Here is a 14,646-nt window from a genome sequence, read left to right on the forward strand (position 1 = left end):
AGCAATGTTATTTGCTGATAACCAGGTGCTAGGACAATTTCAAGCACATGGTGAAAGAACAAAACAAACAAAATCACTTTTGTTGTTTAATAATTATTTTTCTGATTATTTATGAAAAGGGACCTGTAAAGATTGATGTAGATACCTGATAAAAGAGTACACATGTTGACATGAACAAATACAAGACAAATGACAATGATATGGATACCCATCAGTGGAAATTCAAACATCTAACAGCACAGAAACAGCATCAGAAGTTTCTCTGATATCCATTATGAGGAAAAACACACTTGTCCTCCTCATTTGTAGCATAAAAGGACAAAGCATGATGGAATGGAAAACCTGTGAAATCCACTGACATGTACAATGAAACTGACAGATGAAGAATAATTGTATTCATGACTAGATAAGGGATCATGGACATAAAAGGCTGAGGTAGCAGGACCAGAGTTGCACTTAAAAAATGGTCCATAGACTATTCCTTTACTGACATAGTAAGGATATGGATCTATTGTTATATGATACAGGGACCATTTTTGAGTGGACATGGAAAGGTTCACAGTTCAGTACAGGATCTGGGTAATCAAATAAAATGGAACTCTGTTCTTACATTTATTTGTCAAACACTTGAATATAGTCAATATTCATCAAATTCACCAATTCATCAAAAAATACATTTTTATTCAATCACAGTAAAGTATCAATATACTTAATTTATATTTGCACACACTCATAATATACACGTTCACGTAATATTAAAATCAATGTTACAGGGTTTTACCTTCATAATTATAAATAAAACAAAATATACAATTCACATTTTGAAATTTCAAGTATTCTCACTGTGAACTAGCCCAGCATTCTGGGACACCCTTAGGGTGCTGGGATACAGGACTGGGGTTGAAACACATGGAGAAGCTCATCCCAGCCACAGTCTGCTATCTGCAAACAACAAAGAGTCTTGAGGAGAATCGAGTGAGTGAGTGAATATTTCAGCAATGTCATGGTGTGGGTCATTAGTAATGGTCTTCACATACTGAACTTGTTGAAAATCAAATCGAGGCAACTGACTTGACAAGTGAACAATTTCACACGGCCACCACAGTGACACTTGAGAACAGCAGTACGCCTTACTATCCTGAGTAGTAGTGGGTAGTGTTTGTGACCACTCGGGGCTAGTTTCACTGGCTCTTAAACCCTACCTGTCCAGGAACATGCAGGTTGAAGTCCAGGCCATACACAAACTCTGTGTGGTGCTCAATCACCTCCAGGGCCTCAGGACGAGTGTAGTCCCAGATCCTTGAATGACATAACAGACAATCAGGTGTAGCCACACTGATGCACAAAACTCTCCCGAACCCTCAATATACAGATCTAAAAAGAATTATTCTTCCCAAAAGCAACAATAATAGGGATACGGTCAAGTATGTCTGGATAACACACCTGTAAATGGACTTTCGTTAAAATATTGTTTGTTTCAATGCAGTTGGTGAGTGTTACCTAACACAACATCAAATAATATTATGTAACAGAACTTGCAATTTTGCCTGAATGTTAAAATTATTAAAATCTAAATATTTTAGATATTTAAATACTTACCTTACCATAGGTCTTATGCATATTACCTCAAGCTCCGCTTAAAGAGATCAGACAGTCGTTGATTCGCCATTCTGTAGAACGGCCACCTCGTGTATCGACGAGTGTACAGGCAACGGAAGTGACGTGATCTCCCCTCCCGAGCAAGCGCGGTCCATCCAAAATCACTTTTACTGACCAGGTCCGAAGAGCCCAGAGAGGGGAGGAGCATCCAGCGTTGGGAGGGAGTTACCGCCCTATAGTAAGGTAAGTATTTAAATATCTAAAATATTTAGATTTTAATAAATTTTTAACTTACCTTACCATAGGTCTTATACATAAGGATTCGACAGTAGGACGGCGTTGTCGGGCTCCAGAGGACCGTCCCACGAAAAACCCACATGCCAAGGGAAAACCAGAAGAAACTACTGAATCGCCAGACTGTCGCAGGAGGCGCCTGGAACAGGAGACAGATAGTAACTAAAGGCAACCCTAAGGAAAACAAATACACCCAGAGTGTAAGTTAACCTGAAGACCAGAAGGTAAGAAGAAGTAGTTACCTAATGGGGTAGGATGGGTGAGTTGCTGAGCAACCACCAGTGGACCAAACGATTGAAGACCTTCCACGCCCCTCGACGGCCAAATCCGCGAGGTAATGACTAGCGAAGACAGTAGAGGACTTCCAAAACAACCCTCCATGATGGCTGGAACGGTGCAGTTTCTGTGGAGAGCCATGGTGGATGCCAGAGCCCTAATCTCATGCGGATTAGTGGCTGTAGGATGAGGCAGATCTTGGCGATCGTGGCGGTCAGGATGGTAGTATCGAGCCAGAGCGCAAGCGTATTCTTATTAACTTCACCTTTGGCCACAGAAGACAATCGGATGAACAGTCTCTTCTGAGACTGCCTCCTGGAAGATGACTTGGCAATATAAATCTTAAGTGCCCTCATGGGACAAAGCAGCTGTTCCTCAGCGTCGTGAGGTCCTAGAATGGAAGACAAAGGAGGGATGGAGAAGATCCTATCCGGTTGTCCCGGCAGCTGGTTCTTGGCCACGAAATCCCAAAGCAGTCCGAGATGAACAAGACCATGCCGTGACTGCTCAAAACGCACCCTGGTGACATCCAATGCGTGGATCTCACTAACCCTAGCTGCTGTGGCCAGGGCCAAGAGAAAGGCTGTCTTCCTGGAGAGGTTCTCAAAAGAAGCCGCGGTCCAAGGGCTCATAAGGGGACCTCTCAGATGACGGAAGAACGACGTTTAGGTCCCAAGCCGAGGGACGGAGCTTTGCCTTCTGGTCCTCCAGCTTAAGCGCTTTGAGGACGGCTGGGCGATGAGTTCTGGCACCTTGGAAATCTTTTGTCGCGACTTGACCGCCAGAACGGAGTTAAGAGCCGATAAATAAGTTCCTATAGTGTTGCCCTTGAGGCGCGGGACTTCAGAAGAAAGAGAAGGAACTCTGCTATAAACTGAGGAGAAGCCTTCAACGGGTCCTTGGACTTCTGTGCACAAAACTTCTCAAAAGAAACCCACTTATCATCATAGAGTGATCTTGTGGAGACTCGATGAGCACGAGCAATAACCTTGGCGACACCGTGGAGAAGCCCTTGGCCTTCAGCGCCTTTGCAGATGATCCAACCAAAGACAGATGAAACCGAGTCGGATCGGGATGCCACTGTCGACTGTGGGGATGCCTGAGCAGGTGAGGCCAGTCTGGTAACTGTTCTGCGGACTCCATAGGCTTAGACGGGCGCGAGATCTGGGAACCAGGTTCTGGCTGGCCACCAAGGCGCGACCAAAAGCAGGCTAATCGTCTCTGTCCGCTTGACCCTTGCTATTACCGCTGGCAACAGAACTGGTGGTGGAAAGGCGCATACCGCCCAGACCCTCCCACGACAAGGACATGGCGTCAATCGCCCATGCCGCTGGATCTGGAATCGGAGACATTACATACGGCAGCTGTGTGTTGAAGCGAAAGCCGCTAACAGGTCGATCAGAGGGCTGGTCGTGACTGTGACAAAGAAGTTTGAACGCTTCTGGATGTAGCATCCACTCTGTTGGAGACGGTTTGCCGGCCTTGAGAGAGCCGCCTGCAAAACGTTCTTGCACCCTGGGATGTATCGGGCTCTGGCGCTGATGCCATTGTCGTCCAGGAGACTGGCCAGCTGGAACGTCTGCTCCAACAACTGTTTGACCTGGTCGCTCCCCTGATTGTGAATCAACCACACCACCGTGGAATTGTCCGGACGCTATCAGGAGCCTGGTGTTCCGCAACAGAGGCACCCAGTGTCCGAACCGCTAAAATGACTGCTCCAAGTTGTTGATGTGCCATCCTAGCTCGGTGCCTGACCACAGCCCGAGGTGGTCTGGTCGTGAGGAGGTGAGCACCCCAACCTTGAAGAGACGCATCTACTGAACAGTTCGTGATCGTGAACAAACTCTGTCAAGGAGACTCCTGCGCAGACGCTCGACTCGACAGTCCACCAACGGAGGTAAGCGTGGAGATGCAGGGGCAAAAGGAACCTCAACTGAAGGTCGTCCGCCTGGATGGAAGGCAACAGGAAGCTGTAACGCCGGCATGAAAGCGACCTCTGGCGCCAAGTCCTGGGCTGAGGTGAGGAGACCTAAGAGGGACTGCCACTCCCCTGAGCACGAAGCGGCTGATAGACCTCGGTTGGCGAAACTGACAATCTTTCTCCAGCGATCTAGCGGAATCCTGACAAGGTCGCAATGTGTCAGGAAGAAGCCTCCGATAAACGTTAGTTCCTGGGACGGCTCCAGGTGGGATTTGTCTATGTTGATAATCCATCCCAGTTGCTGCAAAGAGATGAATGGCAAAGTGCATCTGTTTTGGCGGGAAGCAACTGAGGGTCGAGGTGGTTCATGAGACAGTCGCCTATATAAGGGTCGAAGTCGATGCCCCTGAGATGGAGGAACCGGGTGATCGGCGAGGTAATCGAGTAAAAGCCACGGGCCGTGGAAATTCCAAATGGAAGCACTTTCCACTGGTAGTGGGACCCGTTGAAAAAGAACCTCAGGTACTTTCTGTGACGGTGGTAAATGGGCACATGCAGGTAGGCATCCTGAAGGTCGAGGCTGGCCAACCAGACCCTGGGCGCATGCTTGGCTCAGTAGCTGTTCCAAGGACACCATGGAAGAAGTGGCGGTTCGAAAGATAAAGGTGGTTGAAAACTGCCATGTTGTGAATCATCGTAGTTTCCCTGAGTCCTTCTTGGGAACCAGGAAGATTGGTGAGTAGAACCCGGGGACTGTCGGGGTCTAGCACTGTCTCTATAGCTTGTTTGCGTAACAGAGTGTGGATGCTGTCTGCTAGCAGTAACTGTTGGTCTGGAGCATACACACATGACTGGGGCGTTGAAGTCAGAGTAGGCGACACGGCGATTGGCAGCTTGTAACCGGTCCTGAGAATGTTGGTGATAAACGGGTCTTCCAGGATTGTCCAATTGGGCCAGAAGATCCCCAGTCTCCGCCTACTGGAGTAGGACGAACCGGCACGACTGGGGGCGGGAGGTCCCAGTCGTGTTGGGTCGCAACTTCAGCGACCGAAGTAAGGGCGCCTCCCCCTACCCCTGCCGGCGTCGTCGAAGGGTCCGGGGACGATCCTGCTGACGGCGCTGAAAAACAGGTTCGGATCTGCCACGGCCCGTCCTCTGCCAGAGGCGTCGCGGACGAGTCTCTTCGGGACGTAACGGCTTCCCTCTACCCCTTGCAGATGATCTGCCACGAAGGCCGAACTCAATGCTTGAGCGTAGACAAAAGAAACCTCCGTATTGGTAAGCTCTGCGTGTTCCTTATACACCTCCGGAATGCCGTCATTAAAGAGGAAACGAGACGCAAAAGGGGCTCTTAACAGTTTCCTTTTAAACTCTTCCTGCCAAGAACAGGGCTCCAGGAAACCCATCCGCCGAACAACCGTTGTCATGGCCAGAGCCGCCCGGAGGTGCGCCAGCAAATCATGCAACACCTTGCCCTGCCATTGAAACAGGGTGGTAAGATGTTCTAACCTTGACGATGTTGTCTTCCGTCAAATCCCAAGCAGCAGCCGGGTTGCCGAGGCCAACGCTGATACCGGCTTCAACATCCGCTGAGTTCTGCATCAATGGCCAACATCTTGGAGTCCTGCACTCGGGTAAGATGTCTGTGGGGAAGCCGATAAGCTTGAGGGACTCATCATGAGCCGCGCTTCCATCGGCAAAATCCAAACTATGAATCTTGTAGTCCCTTTATGTGACTTAGGAGCCTTAATAGTGGTATTGAGAGACAAAGTAGCAAAATCAGCGTCCAAAGAAGCCACAGCATCGGCCACCATCGGGTGAGGCGGGAGGAGTAACTCCGGAGAAGACCGAATAGCCTTCGGGTCGGCCGAACCTGAAGAGGGAGAAGGACAATCCGGCAGTCTGTCGGCAATCCAGTCGAACACAGCAGAGAGAGGGAGGTAGGTGCCCCCATCATCATCATCCTCTTGCAACATTTCCTCATTATAATCTGGAGAAAAATAGCACTCCTCAGTGTCCTCCCAGGACATGGTAGGAGCAGTAAATCGTTGACCCGGGCGCACCGATGACAACTGAGAAGCAGCACTCAAAGTAACTGTCGGGGAACGTGGACGTCGCGGCGAGCGGCGAACAGGAGGTGACCTTGAACGGGACCGACGGTATCGCCTACCACGCGATCGGTGATCGTGGAGCCTCTCCCTATCCTTGGAACGTACGGGAGAGCGAGACCTTGAGTCAGACCGACGACGGCGAAGAGAAGTATCCGAACTAAGACGAGGACTCCTAGACCGATGATGCTGCCGAGGAGACCTGGAACGAGATCGTCGAGAACGATGGGAACATTTCGGCGCCCTGGACGCGGGAGCGCTCTTCCATTAACTGACGTTGTAGGTCCTCCTCTCTAGACACTGTAGCCTTCCTGGGGATACGTAGTCTCGCCAAAGCGCCGGAGTTGGCGCTGGCGCTGGCGGCCGTACAGGCGCCGGCGCCAGCATGAAGCTGCCGGCGTCGCCGGCTGCCGGCATAGCCCGGCGTCCGCGATGGGCGCCGGCGTAGGGCATCGACGCTTGGTTGAAGCAACAAGTCAGCAACGGGAGAATCAAGTGCCACAGGCGCCGGCGCAGGAACAAAGCTAGGCAACGGCGCTGGAACGGTGCTAGCTTGGGCTCCGGCAGCTGCCGGCAAAAGGAGCGTCCGAAGCAACTTCTGAACCTCCGGATGCGACAAAGCGTCCGGGTGGGATAGGTCAACAAAGGCGTCAGACGGGCTTTGGCTTCGAAGGCGCCAGCAAACGAGGCGCAGGGGTGGCGGCTGATCTATCACCGGAGAAGAGCGTCCCGACCCGGACGAGGGGAGAAGACGGGGGAGTCCACAGAGGAAACAGGGGAAGACATTCTCCTCTTCCGTTGTGACAAAAGCTTCTTCTTGGCGCTGAGGTAGGCCTTGAAATCTGCGCCGGACAGCTGAGTACAAAAGTGACAGCGCTCGTCAATGGAACAGGCAACAGTCGCACAGTCTGGGCACCAGGGGTGTGGGTCCTTGGCAGACTTCTGCACCTTGCAGATGCAACAAAACTGCCGGGTCATGCACACAAAAGCTGTAACACACAAATGTGAAACGTAAAAACATAGAAACATAACCCCTGCAGGACGAAAAAATGGAAGCACCCCTACAACAAGAATGGGCACGCGTAAGTAAAGTGGGACAGTCGTGTGTAAACAACCAAGATGGCTGCCCCCACACTGAGCCGAAAAAAGCGTGAAAACACACACAAATTAGGCAAGAAATAAGAAGGTACACATAAACAAGCATGAAACAAAAGGTGGAAGAACCCTAGAGGTATCAAAACACCCAAACATGCCACGGCGTGGAAAATCCTCGGGCGGGGACACACCCCAACCCGAAGTGAAGAAAAGAAAAAAAAAAAACACGAGGCAGCCAGGTAAGTGAAGTTACTTGTAAATTATGTTCTTCACCCACAGAGAAGAGACATAAGATAGAAAACATACATACCAAAAACTTTAATATCTGAAAACTATTAGTAAGTGTCTGAAAACTTAGCGAAACAAAAACGTCTGACAAGCAAGACGCTTGAAGTAAAAGTGATTTTGGATGGACCGCGCTAGCTTGCGCGGGAGGGGAGATCACGTCACTTCCGTTGCCTGTACACTCGTCGATACACGAGGTGGCCGTTCTACAGAATGGCGAATCAACGACTGTCTGATCTCTTTAAGCGGAGCTTGAGGTAATATGCATAAGACCTATGGTAAGGTAAGTTAAAAATTACATAAATGAAAATAAGTACGTACAACACAGGGACCTGTAAGTTCATGCTTCAATATCCATTCTGTATCTATACTAACCACAATATTCAAACTGCACATGCATTCTGGGTAATTGATCGCTGTAGCCAGCACATTCCTAATGCAAATATATGGAACTAATGCATGAGCATTAAACTGGCACTGCAGAAAGTTGATCAGTAAAGTGTCACTTCATTACAGATAATCTTCAGCTGAAATAATTGAGTGAGGTCATGGCTCAATTGTAATTTCTACAAAACTGTTGTGAAGGTGCAAGTCTGATCTAACAAGCCAGCAACACAAATACCAGATGATGTCATCTGTTACATCTTACCGAGTTGTGAAGTCATAGGAGCAGGAGATGAGCTTGGTCGCCATGAACGGTGAAGTCTGAAACAGTTAATTTGCAATAGTGTGAAACCATTCCTGGACTGTCCTGTGCATCTGGATATTTTGTGACAAGTTTGTATATTCAATAGCTTTAGAAATTAGTCTTTTTCATGACTGTTGGGATTAAATAACACAATAAATCCATTAATTTCAGGCAACAAATCACGAGCAACATTTGAACATCCATGAAGGTTATCTGTGATGGGCATCTCACCCTGATTCTCCTGATGGCATACTGGTGTCCGCGTAGTTCACACACTTGTTGCCGGGTATTCCTGACATCCCAGACTCGTATCAGTCCATCCACGCCGCCAGTGAAGAGAACATTCTAGAGACAAGGCAAGCAAACAGAGATCACTGACCAACATCACAGCATTCTTGTGACTTGATTGGAAAATGTGTTAGAAATATTATCAACTAACACTTTCCTGAACACATATGTTTAGAATACTTACAGAGTTTTGACAACATATATTTCAAAAGCTTTTTTTCAGTACATAATGAAGACAATATATGGGTATGACAAAAATTAAGATTACATATAAGCAAGGAATCACCTTTTGAATTTGCTAGCCCTATGAGGCGGCTTCATGGATTGGGTGTTCAGATTTGGTGAAGTAGTTGATGACTTGTGAACATGCCCCAATGTATTGCTGTTCATAGTATCAGTCTGTGGACTGTATGGTCCAAACACCGATTATATAAAGGTTGTTGCCATGGAGATGGAATATTGCTGACTCTGAGCATTAAACAACAGACACGCACCCATTGGCTAGGCTGTGTGTAGTAGAGGCCAATACCATAATCCATATCAGTATTCCACTTTTTATTTCTGGCTAATATTAATGAAACATTTTGGAAAAAAATACAAGCATCTCTCACTTGTCTTGGAGTGAGTGAGTTTAGGTCTACGCAGCGCTCAGCAATATTCCAGCTATATGACGGCGGTCTGTAAATGATCGAGTCTGGACCAGACAATCCAGTGATCAACAGCATGAGCATCGATCTGCGTAATTGGGAACCCATGACATGTGTCAACCAAGTCAGCGAGCCTGACCACTCTATCCTGTTAGTTGCCTCTTACAACAAGCATGGGTTACTGAAGATCAATATTCTAACCCAGATCTTCACGGGTATACTTGTCTTGGATGAATGAATGAATCACCATCTACTCTGGTGTATAGCCTGCATGTAAAACCTCAAGACATCCACCCACGTCCTCTGATGGACAATCGCTAGTGATACTCACCTGATCGTATTTGCACCAATCACACGTGAGAATCTCACCACTGTGAGCAGGTATAACACAAGTTGGGAAGTTTGGTTTACGAGCATCCCACACTCGCAAGGTTTGGTCGCCTGTAACAGTTAGGTACAACAGATTTACGTACATCTCTTCCTCTCCCTCTCTCTTCAAATCACACATGCACTTGCCGAAGTCATGTTTTCATTTCACAATATGAACAGCTACCCTCAGTCCTTTTCATCTAGTACTACAGATTTACAGACACACACACACACACAGAGACACACAGAGACAGACACACACACCATTTCTGGTGTCCCCCGCTGTGATATCACTGGAATATTGCTAAAAGCAGCGTAAAACCTTACTCACTCACTATCCTCCCTTCACAAGAACTACCCTCCTCTTTACAACTACTATCCTCCGTTTACGAGATCAACCCTCAAGAACAACTGCTGTCCTCCGTTTACGAGATCAACGAGAACAACTGCTATCATCCCTCCACACCACCATATTACTGCTGGAAGTGAACGATGGACAGAAGAACATACCTGACACAGAGGCAAAACATGCTGGTATATGTGGTGACCACCCAGCAGAGTAGACGATGGAATCATGACCTCTGAAGGTCACTAGAGACTGGGCTGAATGTAAGTCCCACTGGGAAACAGAAACAAGATTTGAACATCCCACAGTGAGCGAGTTGGGTCTCACGCTGTGTCAGCTTGATCAGAGAGAAACTCCAGAAAGTGATGCATGTCTTTGATTGTTACATCTTTTTGCAAAACCCACGGAGGATGATACAAGCTGCACAAGGAGTTGAAAACATTTTTTCAGATAAGAGACATAACTGTATCTCCACTCGTAACAGACAGCAATGCTAAATGTAACCATGAAATTGAAAGATATTGTTTTCATAGATCTCAGCAAAAAAGCTTTCAGCTCAAGGTAAGTACAATTTTCTGCATTGTTTAGCTGCGGAAAGGTGAACATGGTATTTCGTATTTCCATGCTAAGTGGATAATATATACGTTATGGTGAGGATCTCAGCTCATCTATGTGATTGGCTTCTCTCCAGTCATATACGGAATTTCGCGGTATTCAAAACACAACTCAAGTTGGAAAATGGCATATGGAAGCTCATGTATTGTGCAACGTGTTGTTTTTTAAGGGGAAGTCACTCTTACTACTGTGTGGGGTAATATTTGCCTATGACACATGACAAAGCCATTACTGTTAATATTAAATACAGCCATAACTGAGATAGTCCAGCAACAAGGCAACTCACGATTTTGATCAACGTATCCCATGATCCTGTCACCACAAGATTCTCGCCACGAGTCAGACTCCAGTCAACAGAATTAACCTGGAATCAGCATACTTATTTATTCAAGAAAATCAGTTCAGTGGAAAAATATAACATTATCTAAAATTACTCTGAATACTTAATCTGTACTATGATTCTTTTTCAGTTTTTTTTCTTACATCCTCAAAAATGTTAAAAACAACCTACATTCTTTCATATTTCATCTCATTTAGTGCCACAGTCCTGGAGATGAGAACATGTTATTGTGTCAACGTCCTCTTGACATGCTGATCTATCCTGGGCCTAGATTTTCGAAGCTCTCTTAGAGCTAAGATAGTCGTAAGTAAATGTTAATGCATGGCACTTACGACTATCTTAGCACTAAGAGAGCTTCGAAAATCTAGGCCCAGGTCTGTACTTAATTAACAAATGCGACAACATGCAGTCATCGCTGTACAAACTCTCTGATCTTTATGTTTATTGTGTTAAAAGAGGAAAATGTATGCATGTTTGTTTCAATATATCCTCCAATATATGGTCAATGAATTATGTTTTGTTTTGTTGACAAAGTCTAAGAAGGAAGTTGACTATTTAAAGAAGGCTGCAGCTTGATCAGTTTTAAGGGAATTATTCTTATATTCATAATATGTCTGTTTACAATCATTACCTCCTTGGTATGCTCCTTGAATGCTTTTAGTGGACCCTGGAAAAAAATGATTAGACAGTGGTCACAGTCTGTGCTGTAGCTATGGTAATCAAGCATCATGGAGAACCAAAGCAATGTCAAATCACTAAGGTAACACACAGGAATGTTGTGGAGCATACAGTTTTGTATGTCCCCTGATGGATTCAACATGTTACAAGTTTGTCAGAGTGAGTGAGTGAGTGAGTTGGGATAAACAGTTTCCACTCAAATCACAGTATGTCAGATTCATGTGGCAGGAAAGCCTGAGGTGATACTGATTTTACCACTTTGGTGAAACCCTAGACCATGGTTTTGGCGTTCACAACGAGAAGCAAATCTGGACAAAATGGGATTCAAATCATGATCAAAGGTTTTTGGTGTGCCTAAAGGGAAGCGACTCTGTACAATGAACTGCTGCACCTAAGACAACAGTGCATGTGTCCTCGATATTGTAAAAACAATTTAACAGGTCAATAAAGCATATTATCCAAATATGACATCCTAAACGGCTAAAAAAAGGAATCAAATGTTAGTCATTGAAAGTAAGTAAACTTGACCGTCAACATTCCTCAGAAGATTATGCTTAATTGTTCAAATCATATAACTACTGCCATGAGTCTATGCATAAGATATTGCCCAAACAACGGCATTGTATCATGACCTTGAGGACGACCTTAACCCTCGACATGAATGATCAATGTCTCAAAGAATCCCCAGGCTTATACAGGTGATTCATGTGACATGCACATTCCTGATATGTCCAAACACCATGTTGTTTCAAAAATGTCAAATTCAGACAATACCTGAAAGCATCCACATTAGCAGGTCAGAGTGATTCACTCCATGACAAGTTTTTGGAGTACATATCACAAGCTTCAACTTACATCAGTCATTGATATGATACTACGTGTTATAGACAACTGGACCACCTGGCTTATGATCTGGTAAATCTTCTGCAATTTCTACACCATGTGTAACCATGGTAACAAACTACCTGTTCCTGCAGGACATCCCAAACAAGGAGGCTCCCATCTCCACTTGCTGTCACCAGCACATTCTCGTTGTTTTCTGACCAAGCCACGTCAAACAAGCCATCACTCCAGTCAAATGTACGAACTACCACTAAATGGTCTTGTCTCAGCTCTAATACAAACAGTGTTCCACACCCTTGAAACACAAAAGCACAAGAGTTAGATATCATTCCTTTTGTTTTTCTTCTTGCTTTTAGTATTCTTAGCAGGTTACAGAGAAAGTCTTTGACAGAGCTTAACAAAAGATGTTAAAGAATAAAAAACATCCCCAAGAGAAAACGTTGCTAATTTCTTTGAAAGAAATACTCAAATAATAAAGATCCTAAATGAATATTGCCATATATAAATATATGATATCTAAAAAAACAAAATTAAAAGGCAGTATGATTATGATATTATGAAGGTCAATGAATAACATACACATACTATTGAAGAGAATTTGACTTTGCATTCACACACATATGAATGCATGTCTTGAAAATGTACTTCATGATTAACAAATTGATTTGTATCTGCCAAGTATCAAGTATATATCTTAGAAACGCATCTTAAATATTGCAACATGGTTCATCGAAATATGCATTAAGTGAAATTCTCACATTAATAAATACACATTATTAATTTTTCATAGTTATTTGTTATTTTCGATGCCATATATATTAGCCTAAAGCCAGGAAACAATCACAAGCTTCAAGCTACCTTGACACATATGTATGACAAACTACATTCACCAGCACAAGGTCAGATAATCACCTCTCTACTAGGAATTGGAATGCTATATCTGGAGCACATTCTGTGTTAACAGGTTAAATGATGGACTTGGTAGACACTGTAATTAGAGTGCCATGAGTGAAATATTGCCTCGGTTCAGTTAGGACAACTGTCAACTGTTAGACTAAGATACAATCTGTATTGTGTTTAGAAGACTTGAATCAACCTTGCTTAATGAAAAGTATCAATGACAACAAAATGACTGTTTTTTTATTATACTATTCCACAGTTTTCATTCATTTTCGCTGACTTACTGAATGAGTGAGTTGGATTTGTGCGCTGCTTTTAGCAATAGTCCAGCAAATCACGGCACTGGACACCAGAAATGGGCTTCACACATTGTACCCATGTGGGGAATCGAACCCAGATCTTCGGCGTGACGAGCAAAAGCTTTAACCAATAGGCTACCCTACCTCACCTTCGCCGACTTAGACTGAGATAGAATCTGTATAGTGTTTAGAAGTATGGAAGGATAACAATATATGGATGAATAACATCCTTAATTGCAGTGAGAATGGCGTTTCAGTGTAGGTTCAAACACCGTTATCAAGCAAGTGATAAACAGCATGAGGATAGAGAAACATATATACAAGTTCACTGTCACTGTAATTAAAGCAGTTTGTCATCCATATACTGTTATCCTCCCTTACTGCTCTAACTTTTAAATGCCTCTCAAAGAGGTTAAAGTGTTTTGCATCATTCATTTATGGAATACACAATAACCTTAAGAACCATAAGTTTTCCAGGAAATTTCAAATATCTACACTGTATACTTTAGAACTCGACTGAATTCAACTGGCAACTGCCAAATATATTTAGGCATTGTACTGACTGAATGGTTCAGCTGTCCAGACAAGTTAGGGTAGGACAAGTGAGTTACATCAACATCCGCAAGTCGGAAGTAAATGTCAGTAAAAATAATCATATGGTTATCACTTTAAATGTCATAATGCGGATTATTATAAATTTAAAAAATTAGTACCTTAAGTCATTCTGTAAAATCTGATGAACAGATCGCAAGATATTTTTATTTTATTTTTGTCAACATCATTTACATATGCATAAAATACCTGCGATGCCATAATACTGGGAGGACGAACAGGCTAGCCTGTTGGGAAAGTATGGTGAAAATTTTACAGAGTATCCATGGCGGGATTGGGTTCTAAATGTAACCGACATGAGAACCGACTTAACCCCACATCTCACGCCACCAAAATAAGTGTTTTTAGGATAGTCTTGAGAGTAGCCTCCCTTGTTGAACGTTCCGTTTTACCACATGTTGCGTTTTCAGGGTGGATTATGAAACGGAACGCATATGATATAC

The 14,646-nt window shown here is 44.7% G+C and overlaps 1 protein-coding gene across 1 annotated transcript; it reads right to left on the bottom strand.

Annotated features, from left to right (window-relative positions):
* Positions 1–72: 72 nt before the first annotated feature.
* Positions 73–14,569, bottom strand: LOC124290627 (peroxisomal targeting signal 2 receptor-like). The gene is made up of 10 exons (XM_046727397.1): positions 14,393–14,569; positions 12,515–12,687; positions 11,503–11,538; positions 10,818–10,895; positions 10,081–10,189; positions 9,533–9,642; positions 8,498–8,611; positions 8,228–8,283; positions 1,203–1,299; positions 73–942 (listed from the first exon to the last, which is right to left on the bottom strand). The coding sequence occupies exons 1-10, from the start codon at positions 14,499–14,501 to the stop codon at positions 874–876; spliced, it is 951 nt and encodes a 316-aa protein (XP_046583353.1). The 5' UTR covers positions 14,502–14,569; the 3' UTR covers positions 73–873.
* Positions 14,570–14,646: the final 77 nt, after the last annotated feature.

The sequence above is a fragment of the Haliotis rubra genome, unplaced genomic scaffold, assembly GCF_003918875.1.
Source record: "Haliotis rubra isolate DU_JTF1 unplaced genomic scaffold, ASM391887v1 Scf47, whole genome shotgun sequence".
In the NCBI taxonomy this organism is placed as follows: domain Eukaryota; kingdom Metazoa; phylum Mollusca; class Gastropoda; order Lepetellida; family Haliotidae; genus Haliotis; species Haliotis rubra.